General features: G+C 41.8%; 1 protein-coding gene across 1 annotated transcript in view; it reads right to left on the minus strand.

Annotated features, from left to right (window-relative positions):
- The window catches only part of LOC135219159 (cleavage stimulation factor subunit 1-like), a 150,893-nt gene that overhangs the window by 121,397 nt on the left and 8,333 nt on the right, over positions 1-21,163 (minus strand). Inside the window, exon 2 of the mRNA XM_064255683.1 lies at positions 9,868-9,998. Coding sequence (XP_064111753.1) covers positions 9,868-9,998 — 131 coding nt within the window. The remainder of the gene's footprint in view (positions 1-9,867; positions 9,999-21,163) is intronic.

Below are 21,163 nucleotides of genomic sequence, written 5' to 3' on the forward strand. Positions count from 1 at the left end.
TATATCCACTGCAATATGCAGGGACCCTAAAATACACATTTCTCTACTTCACTGGCAAAACAGTAATGATGCAGCTCAAAATTTAAATGTACCATGTTTTATAATTAAGTACTTGTATCTACTCCACTACGTGTATGATGTAGTGTAAAGAGGAAAGTGTGACTGGGGTGAGTTGGGCAGCTGAAGTGATTAGGTTCATGTGGAGGGGATTTTGCCAGCTTGTTTTTTAGCTTGTGATCACGCCACATTATTTTTTGGCGCCCGAACAGGGACTGTTGGTGCGGCAGCTGCAGGACGATTAGGGTAGCAAGTTGTGTGATTGGTGGAGAAAGGGAGGATGGAAGGGTTGAAGGAGATAGAGAGGCTGAAGGAGGAGCTGAGGTTGGCGAGGGAAGCTAAGAAAAGGTTGGAAGTGGAGAATGAGAGGTTGATGGTAGAGTGTGAGGAGCTGAAGAGCGAATTAAGAGGAAATGAGAGGAATGCTAAGGAGTGCGAAAGTGGAAATGAAAGAAGAGGTGAAAGGAGTGGAAGAGAGAATGGTTAAGAAAATGGACGAAAAATTCGGGGTAATGATGAATGCATTGCAAGAGATGATGCAGGAAATGATGAAGGGATTCATGGGAGAGGGAGCTGTAGGAGGTAGCCTACTGGGTCTTGTGATGGGCCAGAAGTGGTAAAGGAAGCGAAAGAGTGAGTGGATGAGAGAATGAATGACGAAGGTGATTTGGTTGTGATAGGTAAGGGAAAGAAGGGGAAGACAAAGGATAAGGATAAACCTGAGGACAAGAACAAGCAGGGGGCTGAGGAAAAGAAGAAGACTAAGGGAAAGAAGGTTAGTAAGGGTGACGAACAGGATGACACTAGGACTGAATACACTGGGGAAAGGGCTGAGAGTGATTTAGATAGCGGTGAGTGGAAACAAGTAGGTAGAAAGAAGAAGGGTAAGAAGAGAGTAGTCAAGAGTATGAATGTGAGTATGGAAGTGGATTCTTTGTATTCGGAAGAGGGAAAGAAGGGTCAGAATGGAAGTAGTGAAAGTGAGAGTGAGAGTGAGCATGAAGTGCAAAAGGCTGTGTATATGAGAGAGGTATCCCAATGTGCACAATACAAGGAATATGGTAGTAGGGACATAGGGGACTTTTTTAAGGAATATGAGAGGTATTGTGAGGCTAAGTATGGGGATAAAAAGAGTCTGGGCAAGAGAGTTAGGTAGCTTTTTGACATGATTTTTGTTGAGTATGTATGGGTAACGATGAGTGTAGGGAATGTGTCATACAAGAGTGTGAAAGACAGGATTGTAGAACAGGCAAAGAGGATAAGGAGTAGTGTTAGATATAGGAGAAAGCAAGATTTTCAAGAGGCAAGAATGAATGTTGGTGAGTCGTTGTCGATGTATGTGAGCAGGTTGGAAACATTAGCTAGGAAAAAGTTTGGGGACGAAGGGATAAATGAGTGTAAGGAGTTTGTGAGAAAGTTGTTGGCGATTGTACCACAGTGTATATGAGTTTATGAATCTAAAACGTAAGGAGAAAATGCGATGGACAAATGAAAGGTTGACGTGGAACGACATTTTAGAAATAGTAGAAGATTACAAGTTAGATAGGTGTATGAAAGAGAGTAAAAGTGTTAGTGTTAGGACTGAAGTAGCTGAGGTTGTACCAGAATTTAAAAGCTATAGGGAGGCAGTTTTGGAAGGGCCGAGGCGAATGGCAGAGCGAGTGGTGAAAGGAGCATTAGGGCAAGTAACATGAGTGTAGTTAGCCCTAAAAGAGATAGGAGTGCGAGTGTTGGAAGAGTAGGGTCAGTTAGTTGTGAGTGAGAGCAGCAGCAGTGTTATAGATGTGGTAAGCCAGGACACAGGAAGAATGAATGTCAGTGGGCGTTAGGAACATGCTTCGGGTGTGGGCAAACGGGGCATTTAGTGAGTGAATGCAGTGCAAGAGATGATGCAGGAAATGATGAAGGGATTCATGGGAGAGGGAGCTGTAGGAGGTAGCCTACTGGGTCTTGTGATGGGCCAGAAGTGGTAAAGGAAGCGAAATAGTGAGTGGATGAGAGAATGAGTGACGAAGGTGATTTGGTTGTGATAGGTAAGGGAAAGAAGAGGAAGACACAGGATAAGGATAAACCTGAGGACAAGAATAAGAAGGGGGTTGAGGAAAAGAAGAAGACTAAGGGAAAGAAGGTTAGTAAGGGTGACGGACAGGATGACACTAGGACTGAATACATTGAGGAAAGGGCTGAGAGTGATTTAGATAGCGGTGAGTGGAAACAGGTAGGTAGAAAGAAGGGTAAGAGAGTAGTCAAGAGTATGGATGTGAGTATGGAAGTGGATTCTTTGTATTCGGAAGAGGGAAAGAAGGGTCAGAATGGAAGTAGTGAAAGTGAGAGTGAGAGTGAGCATGAAGTGCAAAAGGCTGTGTATATGAGAGAGGTATCCCAATGTGCACAATACAAGGAATATGGTAGTAGGGACATAGGGGACTTTTTTAAGGAATATGAGAGGTATTGTGAGGCTAAGTATGGGGATAAAAAGAGAGTCTGGGCAAGAGAGTTAGGTAGCTTTTTGACGAGATTTTTGTTGAGTATGTATGGGGTAATGATGAGTGTAGGGAATGTGTCATACAAGAGTGTGAAAGACAGGATTGTAGAACAGGCAAAGAGGATAAGGAGTAGTGTTAGATATAGGAGAAAGCAAGATTTTCAAGAGGCAAGAATGAATGTTGGTGAGTCGTTGTCGATGTATGTGAGCAGGTTGGAAACATTAGCTAGGAAAAAGTTTGGGGACGAAGGGATAAATGAGTGTAAGGAGTTTGTGAGAAAGTTGTTGGCGACTGTACCACAGAGTGTATATGAGTTTATGAATCTAAAACGTAAGGAGAAAATGCGATGGACAAATGAAAGGTTAACATGGAATGACATTTTAGAAATAGTAGAAGATTACAAGTTAGATAAGTGTATGAAAGAGAGTAAAAGTGTTAGTGTTAGGACTGAAGTAGCTGAGGTTGTACCAGAATTTAAAAGCTATAGGGAGGCAGTTTTGGAAGGGCCGAGGCGAATGGCAGAGCGAGTGGTGATAGGAGCATTAGGGCAAGTAACATGAGTGTAGTTAGCCCTAAAAGAGGTAGGAGCGCGAGTGTTGGAAGAGTAGGGTCAGTTAGTTGTGAGCGAGAGCAGCAGCAGTGTTATAGATGTGGTAAGCCAGGACACAGGAAGAATGAATGTCAGTGGGCGTTAGGAACGTGCTTCGGGTGTGGGCAAACGGGGCATTTAATGAGTGAGTGTAAGAAAGATAGGGATATTAAATGTTATAGGTGTGGACAGGTAGGGCACATAGCTAGTGGATGTTGGGGTACCCGTATGAACGTGGTTTGCGGCAACTGCAGGAAGAACGGGCATGATGCTAGGATGTGTAAAGAACAGCATGCGAAATGTGTTGAATGTGGAATGGAGGGTCATGTAGCAAGTGTGTGTAGGCAAAAGAGGACGAGTCAGGCTGGGAATTTGGGAAACTAGGTGTTAAGGGGATTCAGTTGGGTGGGTCCTCTAGCCCTTAAATGCCGAAGTGGTAAAATAAAAATTGTCTCCCGGGTGCCGGAGGTGTTTCGGAGTGAGCGCGGAAGCGGAAAAAATATTTTTTTCAAAAAATCACAGCGCGCTTAGTTTTCAAGATTAAGAGTTCATTTTTGGCTCCTTTTTTTGTCATTGGCTGAAGTTTAGTATGCAACCATCAGAAATGAAAAAAATTATCATTATCATATATAAATAATGTGATATATGATAGCGCAAAAACAAAATTTCATATATAATTGTATTCAAATCGCGCTGTGCGCAAAACGGTTAAAGGTAACAAGTTACTTTTTTTTTCGTTGTAATGTACACTAAATTGCGATCATTTTGGTATATAACACATTGTAAAACGATAAAAGCAACACAGATAAAATATTATCACAAAATAATGCATGAATTCGTAACGCGCGGATGTAAACAAATATTTTTTTCAAAAATTCACCATAAATCTAAATATTGTCCTAGAGACTTCCAATTTCTTTCAAAATGAAGACAAATGATTGAATATTACTATACTGTAAGAGTATTAGCTTACAATTGCAGTTTTCAACCATATCTGATGAGTTAAAGTTGACCGAATGTCAAATTTTTTTATATATATTTTTTTATATGCAATTATTTCGGAAATTAGAAAAGCTACAACCTTCAAATATTTTTCATTTTATTCTACATGAAATTGCGCACATTTTCATATATAAAACTCTATGAAATGCCTAATATGAAACGGAGCAAATATTCCGAGAATGGGACGTACGCATTTCGGAGATTTGTGGCGGAGAATCCGCGCGCGGAGGGAAGGAAAGTTATTTTTTTAATTCACCATAAATCTAAATATTGTGCTAGAGACTTCAAATTTATTTCAAGATAAAGATAAATGACTGAATATTACTAGACTGTAAGAGTTTTAGCTTACAATTGCGTTTTTCGACCATTTCGCTAGAGTCAAAATTGACCGAACGTGGTTTTTTTTTCTATTTATCGTGATTTATATGCAAATATTTCAAAAATGAGAAAAGCTACAACCTTCAATTATTTTTTGTTGTATTCTACATGAAATTGTGCACATTTTCATATATAAAACTTTATGTAACGGCTAATTTAAAATGGTGCAAACATTACCACAATCGCACGTATGATTTTTTCGGAAGAGTTACCGCGTGGACGTAAAGAAAATGTTATTTTTTTTCATAAATTCACCATAAATCGAAATATTGTGCTAGAGACTTCAAATTTGTTGCAAAATGAAGGTAAATGATTGAATATTACTAGAATATAAGCGTTTTAGCTTACAATTGCATTTTTCGACCATTTCGGTAGAGTCAAAGTTGACCAAAGGTTGAAAATTTGTCACTTATCATTTTTTATATAAAAATATTTCAAAATTGATAAAAGCTACAACCATGGGTTGTTTTTAGTTGTATTGTGCATGAAATTGCGCACATTTCCATATATAAAACTTTATGTAACGGCTAATTTTAAAATGGTGCAAACATTACCACAATCGCATGCACGATTTTTTTCGGAAGGGTTACCGCACGGACGTAAGGAAAAAGTTTTTTAATAAATTCACCATAAATCGAAATATTGTGCTAGAGACTTCCAATTAGTTGCAAAATTAAGGTAAATGATTTCGGTAGAGTCAAAGTTGACCGAAGGTTGAAATTTTGGCACTTATCGTTATTTATATGAAAATATCTCAAAACTGATAAAAGCTACAATCATGAGTATTTTATTGTTGTATTCTACATAAAAATGCGCATATTTTCATATATAATACTCCATGTAACGGCTAATTTAAAATGGTACAAAAATTATGTCAAAGTGACGAAATAATTTCCGAGATGTGTCAGATACTTTTTAGTGCGGCAAGAAAGAAATTCGCGCTTGCGCGCCTGCGTAACGATTGTAAACAAAACAACACCTTGATCCGTGAACTCCCAGCATCCCCACAAGGCGTGTGATTCAAGAGTTTTTGGCTAGTAGGCCTAAAAGTATTTTTCCGCGAATTTTAAAAAAAACTTTTGTATGTCTACGTAAAATACGTCCAGTCGGCGTTTAAGGGCTAGTATGCGACAGTATGTTTGTGAGAATGCAATGAGTTAGTGGTTGAAGGTGAACAAATGTAGGCCGAGCATCAGTGAGCAAATGGGTCTGGGAGATCGGCAGTTAGTGTTGGTTGAGTATGGAAGAAAGCGGAAGAAGGTAAGGAAAGGGAATGAAACGGAAAAATGTGAACGGCATGATAGAGGGGTTAGTGGGTTTGAGTTATCAGGGTTTAATGAAGTTTCACCAGGAAGGGAATCAGGTGGTAAGGATGTAGTTGGCAGTATGAATGAGTCTCTTCGGCAGTTTGGCAGGAGTGCAAATGAGGTAAGTGATTTGGTGGCAGAGTTACGAGAGATATTCGGACAAGTTAGAAGGGGTAGATGAGATAGTGAATGGGATTTGGGAGGATGGTAGTGAGGGAGATGGTAATGGGAGTCTGACTGGAAGTGGTCTGGGAGAAGTGGATGGCGGTGTAACTGAGAGTGTGTATGAGGGCCCTCAAACAAGATCCAAGGGGCCTGCGTCCAAGCATCCGTGGGTGTTGCGGAAGGCTATTTAGTGTGGGTGTTGTGAATGTAAGGAGATGTTGTCAAATGTAATGGGGGAGGAAATATGGAGGAGTTATGGAGTTTCATTTGACAATGTCTGTGAGAGAGAGAGAGAGAGAGAGAGAGAGAGAGAGAGAGAGAGAGAGAGAGAGAGAGGGTGTAATTGCGCTATGATCGTTAACGACTGGATTGGCTGATGGAGAGTTCTGGGTTGTCTGTTGGTGCTGTTGGAGATCAGAGTTCTGTGTTTTGAGCGAGTCTTTAGTCAGAAGCTGTGAGAGACAGTAGTGTTGGCAGCATTTTAGTGAAGGCATTGAAATTCGTTTGAGTTGTGTTTTGTTGATTTGTTGTTAGTTGTTGTTAAGTTTGGTGTTGTCAGTGGGGGTGTGTGTTGCTTTTTTTTTGTGTTGTTTGTGCAGTGATCTTTTGTTGTTGTTGAGTTTTTTTTGTTATATATGAGGTTGTGGTTATGTTCCTTGGTTGTTTGCGGTGTTGTTAGGTTGTGGTTGTGTTCCTTGGTTGTTTGTTATGTTGTTGAGTTGTGCTTGTGTTCCTTGGTTGTTGTGTTGTTGTTGGGTTGTAGTCCTTGGGTGTTGTTTTGTTGTTGTGTTGTTGGGTTGTGGGTTGTGGTCTTTGTTGTAGTTGGTATCTCTGTGACCTCGACCAGCAGACAGCACAGGATAGCCCAGAGTATCTGGAGTGGTTGGTAAGTACATGTGTTTTGTGTGTGTAGGTATAAGTCAATTGTCCTGCGTGTATGCTGTAGTGTAAAGAGAAAAGTGTGACTGGGGTGAGCTGGGAAGCTGGAGTGATTAGGTTTATGTGGGGGGAATTTGCCAGCTTGTTTTTTAGCTTGTGATCCCGCCACAAAGCCACATACACAAACATCCCCAGAAAGGGTTCATTGGAATCACCGAAGGCTTTTTAAAATGTTTTTTTACTGTTACTCAGCCTTTTTAATGTTAATTAAATACTCTTTTACTGTAGAAACAGTATATTGAAAAAGGAATATCATATTACTTGTGTAAACGCATATAGCCAGAACCAGCTGATTTGCTGTGAACAACCAAATCCGATAACAGCCGTTTACTTGCATTTCAACCATCGTACGATAGCAAAAAAATTACCGTAGTTATGTTACAAATCGCATTAAGTAAAATAGGACTAATATATTTTTACATTACTATATCCTTATTCACTATGGAGCAAAGATCAGCAAGAGCATATACGTACTGCTAGATTTAAGCTGAAAGTTACAGCTGAAGCTGAGGAAAGAACACATCTGCTAACAACTTTTATGGTGGTACCCCTTTGTATACAAATATATTTGTTATTTATGGTTATAGTACACAATTTATTTTTCCCTTCCTGTTAGTATCTGAGCTTCTATTTTGCTGTTCCATAGGCTATCACTCCACTTATATAGGAGTTGATAGTTTTAAGGTGGATGTTTTGAAAGAACTAACATAATTTGGTACACAGTAAAGAAACACCACAACTCCCTCTTCTTAAATACTCCTGTAGTAAAGATCGTTGCTAACTCTTGTGCTCCGTCCCTGACTGCTTTATCCACACACATGAGCACCCATAGCCAGTCTGTGGCAAAGTTCTCCTGAAAACTGGCACATTCTTCGATTTTCATTGCTACAGCTCCTACAGTCCAGTCAACCTTTTGCAGAGTTGATAAGACTGGAGAAATCCCCTTGAGAGGAGGCAGAAACTCCAAAGCTCCATTCTGGTCAGCCCTGCGGATCCTGCAGGCTGTCGCATCATGAAGGCTGAGCCCGGAGATGATGGAACAGCCACAGAGAAGAAAGTTGGGTAACAGACTAAAATACACCTCGTCTGAGGAAATCCAGGAAGTACTATCAATGTCCGGAGGGTTATGTGTCATCTGGGCAGGTTTTACGAGAAGGTTCAAAATGCTGTACAACTGCCTTTGGATAGGAACTAAAGATGGATCCTCAATCACTGGAAAAACCAAATCCATCTGTTCCCAACTGAAAAGGAAATTGGTGCTCAGACTATGGCACCGCATGCTTCTCTTCTGGCGCCAAAATGAACGGAAGTATGTGCCAACACAGGTGAACCTTCAGACTCCGTGTACGGGAACTGGACACCCGGACACTGAATACTCGAACAGAGATTGTTTAGTAGAGGCTGAGAGCAGAACACTCAGATATCAGGTGTTTGGATACTGCAACTTGGCCACTGGGCACTCAGACCATGGGCACTTGGACACTTTCTTGGAAGAGGAGCATTTCAGGACAGCAACTTGATGCTCAGCCACCTGACGGGGGCTCTCCTAAAAACTACAGGAGGGGAGCAGATTGTGTTCATGCTCATTGGTACTTTTACACCATGCCTTTTCACTGGCCTTGAAACTCAAACACCAGTGCCTGAATCACTCAATGACAAAAGTATGATCATCCAAATGGACACCTTTCCTGTGGCTGTCCAACAAGTCCTGTGATTGACTCATTTGAAGGTGCAACTATCTGTGGGCAAACCCCACCAATCTCCCTTGGACTGCCAGTTTGCTTCCTCTCAGGGACAGGGGAGTTTAGCAGGGACCTTGGTCTAGGAGTATCAGTGGGATGGATAGCCACCTCCTCCACTGCACTTGCACCAACACTATTCACTTTGTCCATAAGGACCTTCACCAAAGTCACAACTTGGGAAACAGTGTTCACTAACAGACCAAATTGCTGGTCTATCATTGCTTCGAGACTGGCTATGGCACTGAGTTCCAAAGAAAGAGAACTGGGAATTGGAGTAGAAGGAAAAGTGGGAGGGCTTGTTATAGATGAAAAGGCAGTCATATGTGTAGAAGGGACAGGTAAATTAACATCATCATCCTAAGGTGAAATAACCTGACTATAAGCCTTAGCATCGGCTCTAGCAGCCACCTTCCTACTCCTGTCACGTTGAAGTTTTACTAAATGAGCTTCTAAAACCTGCCATTTTCCCTTGTCCCAGTCTTTGCACTCATCACAAGAAAGAGTCAAAGAGCAAATCTGCCCTTTACACATGCAACACAGTATAATTGTCATATTTGGCAGAAGTTAGTCTTGTTTTATAGCCTTTGCTACAAAACCTAACACTAAATAAACTATAATCTGACATGATCAATCCAAATCAAAAAGTCACAATCAGAAATAAGCCGCTATAAAGAGCTAAGCTAATATAATTAGCGCTACCAAAATAACAGAATATGTTACCAAAGGCAGTGAAAAACATAACAATCTGGTGAACCAAAATTCCAATCGCTGGACAACAACCCATGTTACGTCGTTGACCAGCAGAAACAAATTGAGCTCTTCAGATGTGTTGTACTATTCATTCCTGAAAGTGGGTGGGACCAGTTACCTACACCCAAAACAAAAGCGTGCTACAACAAATTTCAAATTTTTTTGCTGCCATAAATTGGAAACTAACAGCTATGTACTAATTACTTGGTAAGTTACTTACATAAAAATGACATTTTTTACTATAAAATGAAATTTTATATATACTTACCAAGTTATTACATAGTTATAGTTAGAAACTAGTATTACGTGTAATTACGTTCTTGTTAAGTTACATATATGAAAATAACATTTTCCATGATAACATACAGGTGCTAATTTCTTTTCCTACAGCATAGATTAATTCAAACTAAACATTCCTCCTCTCTTCATTCTTTCATGCTTTATAAACTTACCGTGTTCATGCAGAATGCCAATACTGAAAACATTCATAAGACGATCTGATGGTGCTATTGCTGTGTTTTCATATTCCAAAGCCACAGCCAATTCTTGGGCATAGTTCTGATAACCATCATAGTACAGCTGGCTGTAAAATGGTTAAAAGAGAATGATGAAAAGTGAGTTAAGGGAGTTTATAAACAAACATTTACAAGCAATTAATTTTCTGTTTCAAATTCTAGCCATTTACAATCGGCCCTGGTATTCATGGGGGATGTTTACCACAACCCTCGATGAATATCTAAGGTCCGCAAATACTTACAAACCCTCTAAAAATGCTTAGAACTGTCTGCTATTTTGATAGTTCAAACATAAAAGAGAAAAAATGGTTATATGTACATGAGTATTTTAATAGTTTTATTGCAATAAGTGCATTTAGTCATGAAAATTATGTATGAAAAATATTTTTATAATAAAATTAGGTTTTATATAGAGGATTGACTAGAATTGAGGAAAGGAACGAGGTGCTTGATATGTAAAGACTCAAGCGTCGTTATGTATTGGCTGAGCTAGGTATTGTCAATTTTCGAAAAATGTTTTTTGTTAATTTCAATTTTACAGAGAGCTGCATGATTTCTTATACCAGTTCTGTAGCTCACTCCAAAATGACTAGAGTATCAAACTTGAAAAAAGCATTTCGTCGATCCAACATAAGTACCGGGACACCCCAGGCAAGTAAATTTGTAAATAATATTGGATCGCATAAAAGGTTGCAAATTCTCTTTATGACTAAGAAGTGAGCCTATTTTGAGAGGATTATTAGGTATTAGATTAACTTTGAGACTTCCGAACTCTCTTTCAATAATTTTCTTGATACGGTCTCCTAATTTATTTTTGAAACAATATGGAATAGTGGCATAGTATATGGGTAGTTTTGGTACATCAAAGGAAGGGGTATTTTCCGTAAAGTTTAAGTTAAGTAATTTATTTACCATTTTATAAAATACCTCCGTAGGGTACGAGTTGGTTAAAAAATATTCTTGAAAAGATTCAATTTCAGAGTGGAATGATTTCCAATCAGAAGCATACGTAAGTGCTCTAAAGACCAAAGTGGAGATGACATTTAGTTTAATGGTATACTGGGCCTTTTTGGACATCCTGTACATTAAGACAAAAATTGTTCCCGCCATGGCTTCGCTGTCAACAAACTCTCAACGCATTTCAAGTGCAATCTGGAGTGAATTAAGACCAAAATGTGTATAATTACAATCAAATAAGCACTGTGGAGTTTCAGTTGTGATGGCAGTAAGGATAAAACCACCGATTACATGGTAAAAATGCATTTCAGTTCAAACCATGACCCCAAGAATAAGACATAGGTATACTACCTACTTTCATTAATATAGGCAACAAAATGTTTTTTGTGCTGATTACAACTGCAATCTTGAGTAATATCAATAAACGTTACATATATATGCTAATATTGTTTGAATAAGCGCTAGGAAGAATGTGCTATCGATGCCGAAGACGAAAGGGACTGGATGCGAAAGACACCATATTGGATTTAAAAACTGCCTTGAAAACATATTTTACAAACACCTCACATGCTTATTTTAGTTCATATGGCGCTTTCATATGTCACATTATGTTGATAAACCTTCAATCTTTTGAAAGGTATGCTTAAAGATGCAATTCTATACTTGTTTCACCAGTTAAATATAGAGTGAATAAGGGTGATCTGCCTGAGTAAGGTGGACTCAAGGCAGTTGTTTCCCCTACTTTGAGAGGAAAGTAGAGGTCTGGAGGTGTTGCTCCCACGACCTATGACTCATGACTGGTGCCCATCTCCGGCATCAGGACGTGTTAAAGTACTTTTTTCTGAAGGTGGGTCCGAACACAGTTAAGGTGGCTGCAGCTAGTCCACTCGGTTGTTTACCCTAATAGGCTAGTCTTCAGTTTTTCCAAGGATTTTCTTTCACATCAGCTTCATTAGAAGTTTTAGGTGGATCAGCCTTATACACTCGATATTTAATTAGTGAAACAAGAATACAATTACATCTTTAAGCATACCATTCAAAAGACTGAAGTTTCATCAACATAATGTGATATATGAAAGTGCCATATGAACTAAAATAAGCATTTGAGGTGTTCGTAAAATATGTTTTCAAGGCCATTTTTAAATCCAATATGGCGTCAACCAACTGAGGTGCCTTCCGTAACCGGCATGAATCTCACGTCCTTCCCAGCACTCATTTGAACAATATTATTGTATACATGTAACGTTTATTGATCTTACTCAACACTGCAGTTGTAATCAGCACAATAAAAATGATATTGTTATGATACAATAAAGTTTGTTCATACTTACCTGGCGGATATATATAATCAAGTACCCGCCCAGCCTCCCCTCGGGGACAGTGACATTAAAAAATCTGAATAGAAAATGGGAATGGTTCCTGACACCCGTCTCCCAGCGGCGGGAATGGGTACTAACCACCTGGCCGACCACTGCGTTTGCCGGGAGTTTTGAAATTCTGTCGGACTTCGGAGAATACAGCTACTATATATATATCTGCCAGGTAAGTATGAACAAACTTTATTGTATCATAACAATATCATTTTGTTCATGACACTTACCTGTCAGATATATATATAGCTGATTCCCACCATTGGAGGTGGGGAGGGACAGAATAAAAGGATTTTGGGAAACATTTCACATGCAGATGATAGACATCTTGGTTCCTTACCTGTTAGCATAGCTGACTTCGTGATTACTGTCACCCAAGTCTGCTTTTGCTTTACTAGAGTCTCCAGCAAGGACGTGACCTGTATAGCTGGTGAGATCTAGATGATCTGACAACGGGGGCGTGACCACAATGTGTCTAGACCATATTGACCATACTTTAAGGGCAGCGAAGCAAAGAAAAACCACCACCTGACCTAGCCTGGCAAAGTTAGTCCCCGAAACTTTAAGCCTCTAGCGGTCGACCCTACAACCAAAAAACCAACAACCATAAAACAAAAGCACACCTATCCATTTTCTAAAGGATAGGATTCGTGCCGCTTCCCGTACCCAAAACTGAATCTGCTGATACGTATGGTCCAAGCGAAAAGCAGTTCTCATATGTCACTTTCATATCCCTGAGGTAGTGTGAAGCGAACACAGAGTTGCTTCGCCAAAATGTGGTGCTCACAATGTCGCTGAGCGCCATATTCTTCTGAAATGCCATCGAAGTTGCGACCGCTCTAACTTCATGAGCATTGACTTTCAGAATTTTCAGATCACTATCTGGGCAGGACGAATGGGCCTCCCTGGTGGTGCTTCTCAAGAAGAACGCTAAAGCGTTCTTAGACATTGGTAAATCAGGTCTTTTCACAGAACACCAAAGATTGTCCGAATGACCTCTAATTTGTTTTGTTCTATCCAGATACAATTTTAGAGCTCTGACAGGACACAGGACTCTTTCTGGCTCCCGACCAACAATCCCTGCTAATCCCTTGATATCAAAGTTCTTGGGCCAGGGATTGGAAGGATTTTTGTTTTTAGCTAAAAAGGAAGGACTCAAGGAACAGACTGCATTGTGTCCCCTAAATCCAACATTTTTGCTAATTGCTTGAATCTCACTCACCCTCTTCGCAGTGGCTAGGGTGGTTAGAAAGAGGGCCTTCTTCGTTAAATCTTTCAGGCAAAGCCTCGTGCAAAGGTTCAAAGGGACTCGCCATTAAAAATTTTAGAACTATGTCCAAATTCCACGAAGGTGTCTTAACCTGTGGAACCTTTGATGTTTCGAAGGATCTCAGAAGATCGTGAAGATCCCTATCATTCGTCAAATCTAGGCCTCTATGACGGAAGACTGTTGACAGCATACTCTTGTATCCTCTAATTGTTGATACTGCAAGCTTGTCTACATTCCTTAGATGGAACAGGAAATCGGCGATTTGGCTCACAGAGGTCTTGGAGGAGGAAATGCCCTCTTTCCTACACCATCTTCTAAAAACAGCCCACTTAGACTGGTAGACAGATTGAGAGGAAGCTCTTCTCGCGGTGGCGATAGCTTTTGCCACCGCCCCTGAAAACCCTCTCGCTCTTGCCAGTTTCTTGATAGTCTGAATGCAGTCAGACTCAGAGCGAACGGGTTTTGGTGATATCTCTCGAAGTGGGGCTGTTTGAGAAGATCGGCTTTTACTGGTAGGATTCTTGGGAAGTCCACTAGTAGGGACATGACCTCTGTGAACCAATCGCTTGCTGGCCAGAATGGTGCGACCAGTGTCATCTTTGTTCCTTCCGACGCTGCTAACTTCCTTGTTACTTCTCCCAGAAGTTTGAACGGGGGAAAGGCGTATACATCCATCCCCATCCAGTCCCAAAGCATTGCATCTACTGCTACTGCTTCCGGGTCGATGATCGGAGAACAGTAAAGGGGCAGTCTCTTCGTTTTCGAAGTCGCGAAGAGGTCCACTATTGGTCGTCCCCATAGTTTCCATAACTGTTGGCAGACCTCTATGTGCAGAGTCCATTCTGTTGAAATCAATTGATTTCGATGGCTTAAAATGTCTGCTCTGACGTTCTGGACTCCCGAAACAAATCTTGTCAAGAGAGTTATGTTCCTCTCTTCTGACCATAACAGGATTTCTCTCGCTATCTTGTAGAGAGAACGAGAGTGTGTCCCCCCGTTTCTTGATATAAGAAAGGGCCGTGGTGCTGTCCGCGTTGATTTGGACAACTCGGCCTATGACTCGTTCTTGAAAGGCTAGAAGTGCCAAGCGAATTGCCTCCAACTCCTTGAGGTTGATGTGCCAAGGCTTCTGTTCTATTCTCCAGAGGCCTGACACTTCCTCCTTTCCTAGAGTTGCTCCCCAGCCTGTCATAGACGCGTCTGTAAATAACACTAGGTCGGGGCTCTGAAGACGGAGGGACACTCCTTTCGACATCTTGGTGGGATTGAGCCACCACTCTAGGTGTTTCTTGACCAACAGGGATATTCTTAAATTCTCTTCTAGGTTTTGTCTGTCCTGCCAATTTTCTGCTAGGAAAAACTGTAGGGGCCTGAGATGTAGTCTCCCTAGAGAAACAAACTTCTCCAGCGAAGAAATGGTCCCCAGCAGACTCATCCATTCCTTCGCCGAGCATGTTTCCTTCTCCAAGAAGGCTGACACTTTTTCTAAGCCTTTCCGCTGACGTTCTAGTGACGGAAAAGCCTGAAAAGCCACTGAATCCATCTGAATCCCCAGATACACGATGGACTGTGTTGGGGTCAGATGGGACTTTTCGTAATTGATCAGGAGGCCTAAAGATTTCGCCAACAGTAACGTAGTCTGAAGGTCCTCCAGACACCTTGCTCTCGATGACGACCGTATGAGCCAGTCGTCCAGGTAAAGGGAGACTTGTATCTTCAAGAGGTGAAGCCACTTTGCCACGTTCCGCATGAGAAAAGTGAAAATCATGGGAGCTGTGCTCAGTCCGAAGCATAGAGCTCTGAACTGGAAGACCTGTCCTCTTAAAAGGAACCTGAGAAACTTCCTGGACTGGGGATGGATGGGGACATGGAAGTAAGTGTCTTGGAGATCTAATGACACCATCCAATCCCCTGGTCTCAAGGCCCCCAGGACCGATTGCGATGTTTCCATTTTGAAGCTTTCTTTCTTCACGAAAAGGTTCAGACTGCTGACATCTAGGACAGGCCTCCATCCCCCAGACTGCTTCGGAACCAGGAATAACCTGTAGTAGAAGCCTGGGGAATCTGTCAAGAGCACTCGTTCTACAGCTCTTTTCTCGATCATTTGATCTAATAAATCGAGTAGAATCTGTTGCTTCTGCGGCTGATAAGATGGTGACAGGTCTATAGGCTTCATGCTCAACGGAGGCATGGAGAGAAAGGGAATTTTGTATCCCTTCTCTATAATCTTGAGGGACCAGGCGTCCGTCCCCCTTGCTCTCCAAGCCTCTGTGAAGAGAGAAAGTCTCCCTCCCACCGGTGCCTGAAGGGCAAGGTTGTCACTTCTTTCCCCTTTGCTTTGCGGGGGTTCTGCCTCTAGCAAAGCCCCTTCCTCGTATAGAAGCTCTTGATGGTGCTCTGCCACGAAAGGGCTTAAAATTCTTCTTTGGTACTTGAGCTACTCGAGAAGAGGATTGCGCCGCAGGAAGTCTAGATGATTGAGACAGCAAATCCTGTGTCGCTTTCTCTTTCAGGTTCACAGATAAATCCTTTACCACATTTTCAGGAAAAAGATGGGAAGAAAAGGGGGCGAATAATAACTCCGCTTTCTGCGTAGGAGAAACTGATTTAGCAGTAAAACGGCAGAAAAGCGCTCGTTTCTTTAATATTCCCGTAGTAAAGTGGGTAGCTAACTCATCTGAGCCATCCCTTACTGCTTTATCCATACATGACAGGACGCTCGATAATTCTTCTAGTGACAATGATTCTGGGCTCTTAGCTTGCAGACCTAAAGCTCCTAAGCACCAGTCTAGGAAGTTAAATACTTCCAACGTCCTGTACAGTCCTTTTAGATGGTGATCTATTTCAGGCATAGTCCATGAAACCTTAGCCGAGGACAGGTAAGATCTCCTTGGTGCTTCGACCAGGTTTGAGAAGTCACCTTGCGCAGACGAAGGAAGTCTCAACCCTGTTTCTTCTCCGGTCTCATACCATATACCGGCTCTCCCGTTTAGCTTAGCTGGAGGAAGCGCAAAGGACGTCTTTCCTTTCGTCTTCCTTGATTCCATCCAATCATTCATCCTCTTCAACGCTCTTTTAGTAGAAAGCGAAGAAGCCATCCTAACAAAACTCGGAGCTTTTCTCGTCTTGGATGAGGACAGTTGCGATGGCGGTGAGAGAGGAACTGGTGCTTGGAATTTTTCCGAAAACAATTCCTTCAGTAAGCGCGTTAACGTGCTATAGCCGTAGATGCTTCTGAAGGCTCTTCCTCTTCTGCAGGATACGTATCGTTAGAAGAGTCTCCTTGATCTTGACGGTCCGAAGTTTCTTTAGCTAAACAGGAAGCGCTTCTCCTTTGAGGCTCTGTTCGTAAGGGGGAGCTTCTATCCGCTGAAGGAATAGACGAGACAATGCGCGAATGATCCGCTGTTGTCTTTGAAAACTTAAGACTCTCTTGTAAAGCCTTGTCTTTCGAAGTCATTAGAGGCAAAGGTTCTTAAAAAGCCTCTTTGCGGGATTCCTGTCGATCTCCTCTCAGTTGAGTACTGTACGTTTCTCTTTCTGAGAATCCCGATTAGTCGCGCGTCTATCGTCATCGCGAGCGCCCTTGCTAAGGGAGCAAGACTTAGGACTCACAGGAAGTCGCGCGTCTGTCAATGAAAGCTTCCGATCCCGCTGGACTCTAATGTCTATAAGACGTTTATCCATCAAAGAAGCGTCCTCAAAAGCGTCCTGAACCGGGACATGCTCTAATGGACGTCGAGCGTCTTTAAAACTTTGCTTAGAACGCTTAACTTGTATCGGGGCGTCCTCTCGAGCGTCCTGGTGAGTCTTACGATCTCTTTTCAAGCGTTGCGAGTTCTCATATTCTAAAGCACGAGCCTCCCGTCGATATTTATACAGGACTTCTCTTTCTTGAGGGGTAAGATCCGAAACATAATCTAAACATTGCTCTCTTTGACTTTTAGAGCCTTCTCGAACGCCCTGATACTTCTGGCGTTGGTAGGCTCTCTCATGATAGAGGCATCGAGTTGATGCAGAAGTCCGGCGAACGTTGGTACGAGGCTTCTCTTGATCGTTCTCATCCTCCTGACAAAAGCGAGGGCCGCCTGTGCGACACCTAACGCTTCTGTCCGCATTCCCACTTCTGGAAACTCTCTCTCCGGAAACACTTGCGTGTTCTCGGTCAAGTCTGAAGGATCCAGAAGAGGACGACGAAGGGGAGGCTAAAGAACAAGGCGAAGCCGACAAGGGTTGTTTTGATCTTTTAACAGGAAGCCAAAGATCCTTTCTACGTCTTTGGGGCTCCTCTTCTCCCCTTGCGAAGAAAGCCGACAATCGTTGACGCAACTGCATACGAGTTTCATTAGATGGTGAAGATCCACGTTCAGGAGAAGGACTCATCATATGCGAAGAAGGGCGAGTTGAAGCCCTCTTCTTCCTTTGAACTCTAAGACGATGATAGTTCTCAAAAGCGTCCTCATCAGAAGACGTTCTGCATCTCTTCTTAGGCGTCAATTCTTCGAAGTGTTCGGGTGATGATGAAAGAACAGGACGAGAAGTAGGACGTGAAGCGTCCCCTTCCTTAAAACCTCTCCTAAGAGGACGAGAAAGATGCTGGCCGCCTGTGCGGCACCTAGTGTCAAACTCGTTCTCCTCGTGAGAGGCCCTCTGAGAGCTCCATCCCTGGTAAGGAGAGGACGCCTCAGAGGACGAAAAGCACTCCTTCAATATCCGTGCTCGATCACACGCTTCGGCAGCCTGGGAAGTGTCCACAGGATCTGCTGAAGGGACGCCAGACCGGTGGGAATTTCCCGTAGCCCTCCTTCGGTTTTCGACATGTCCATTCCCTGAGTCCTGGGAGTCCGACAGAGGTCTATTCCTAGAGGCACTATGGGACCGATCTGACGCCCCCTCCACTACACTAGGGGCACTAATGTTTCCACTACACTTCACTGTGGTCTTCAAGGCACTCACTTTCGATTCTAGTGCACGAATCGACTCCATGGTGGAAGAAAGGGCAATACCTTCTGAAGCAATAACTTCATTGCCCGAAGGCAAATACACAGGGTTAGATGTAACAACCTCTACAGGAAGGTTAGAATGCGAATTACTACCCTTACTTTTCACAGAAGCACTTCCGGAGGAAGATCTTCTGATTCTATCCCTTTCAAGCTTACGAACATACGAATCATAAGTCTTCCATTCATTTTCAGTCAACCTTTCACACTCTTTACACCTATCATTCATCAAACAAATATGATCTCTACATTTCGTGCATACTGTATGAGGATCCACCGAAGCTTTCGGTAGCCTAACATTACACTCTAGCACGGTACACACTCTAAAACTAGTTGCAGAAGATCCAGACATATTAGAGAAATCCAAAACCAAATCCAATGATAAACCACAATCGCGTATGCCAATCCACCGAGCAAGTTTCAAAAACCAAGAGACAATCAAATACTCAAGTGAACAAAGAGTTTATCCAAAATCCTAGGCGAAGGTCTGTAAACAGTTGTTTACCGACCGGCGACAGAGAAAAATCTGAATAGAAAATGGGAATGGTTCCTGCCGGGAGTTTTGAAATTCTGTCAGACTTCGGAGAATACAGCTATATATATATCTGACAGGTAAGTGTCATGAACAAACAACATTTTGTTGCCTATATTAATGAAAGTAGGAATACGGCTTTTTCTCAGGGTCATGGTTTAAACTGAAATTCATTTTTACCTTGTAACCGGTGGTTTTATCCTTACTGCCATCACAACTGAAACTCCACAGTGCTTATTTGATTGTAATTATACACATTTTGGTCTTAATTCACTCCAAATTGTACTTAAAGTATGTTGCAGTTCCTGGTTCCTTTACGCTCATTCCACAAACAGTTGCGGGCAGCCCACGACTACACTGTTTATGAGGTGCAAAGCTTTATTCTCTTAAATGTTTACCTAACTAATTATTAGTTTAACTTTACGTACTTTGTTACTTCAAAATGTCTATTATCCCTTTTTTTGCAACCAAATTAACCCGAAAAATTACAGATATTTCTAATGTAGAGCATACGACAGCAAAATTTCATTGTTGCCAATTTAGTGGAGCTTCACACACATACTTTACAAACTGTTTCCATGAATTCTAGTTGTCATAGTAATGCAATAATGAGGAAATTGCTCTAATATGTACCTATATATACTACAAGTAGATACGCTAATTTCACTTATTTCCCTGGTTTTGTGTAAGTCTTATACCCAGTTTGGAGGGTAAACACATACCAATTGGCCACACTGATAAACAAGAGAAGAGCGCGAACAAAACCGTAGGTACTGTTCACAGCAAAACTTTTGATATTTGAGTCAGGAATCTAGTTACTTTTTCGACAACGAATATTTTCAAATTAATACGTAATCATGTATATAATAAAAAATTTATGCAATTCATGACCTTACACTGCTGTTTAACTATTTATTTAAATAATTAAATAGTGCACGTTTCTTCTTTCTACTGAAAAATATGTTATTGTTATAATACAATTAAGTTTGTTCATACTTACCTGGCAGATATATATATAGCTGTATTTTCTGAAGTCGACAGAATTTAAAAATTCGCGGCACACGCAGTGGGCGGCCAGGTGGTAGTACCCATTCCCGCCGTGGGAGGCAGATATCAGGAACTATTCCCATTTTCTATTCATATTTTATCAGTGCCACTGTCTCCTGAGGGGAGGTGGGTGGGCACTTTAATTATATATATCTGCCAGGTAAGTATGAACAAACTTAATTGTATTATAACAATAACATTTTGTTCATGAAACTTACCTGACAGATATATACGTATATAGCTGAATCCCACCTTCGGATGGTGGGAAGAGACAGAATAGGATTTTTTGGGAAACTAAATTAAGTAGATGAAATACATCTTGGTTCCTCACCTGTTAGCATAGCCGACTTCGTGATTACTGTCACCAAAGTCTGCTTCTGCGTTACTAGAGTTGCCAGCGAGGTAGAGACCTGTAATGCTGGTGCGCTCTAGATGATCTGTCAAGGGGGGCGTGACCACAATGTGACTAGACCATATGACCATACTTCTGAGGGCACCGAAGCTAAAACCACCACCTGACCTAACCTATCAAAGTTAGTTCCATAACTTCTAGGCTAAAGAAAAGGAACGCGCCTCAAGCGACCAACCCTTCAAAGTTAAAAGCACACCTATCCCTTTTCTATAGGATAGGATTCGTGTTGCTTCCTGCCCCCAATAATATATCTACGGATATGTATGGTCCTAGCGACTTACGGATCTGAAATGTCGTCTTCACATCCCGTTCGGGAGTGTGAAGCGACAACCCAAAGTTTGCTTCGCTACAAGCGTGCGGCACTCAGGATGTTACTGAGTGTCATGATTCTGTTGAAATGCTTCCGAGGCCGCGCCCTCACCTCTTGAGCATTCATATTAAGAAAAAATCTCAAATCTTTATGCAAACATAATGAATGAGACCTCTTAAAAGAACTCCTTGGCTATAATGCCAGGGTGTTCTTGGACATGAACCAGTCTGGTCTTTTTACGAACACCGCAGATTGTGGCGGGGAGTGTGAAGCGAACACAGAGTTGCTTCGCTAAAGCGTGGCACTCAGGATGGTTACTGAGTGTCATGCTCTGT

The sequence above is a fragment of the Macrobrachium nipponense genome, chromosome 1, assembly GCF_015104395.2.
Source record: "Macrobrachium nipponense isolate FS-2020 chromosome 1, ASM1510439v2, whole genome shotgun sequence".
NCBI classification, from domain to species: Eukaryota; Metazoa; Arthropoda; class Malacostraca; order Decapoda; family Palaemonidae; genus Macrobrachium; species Macrobrachium nipponense.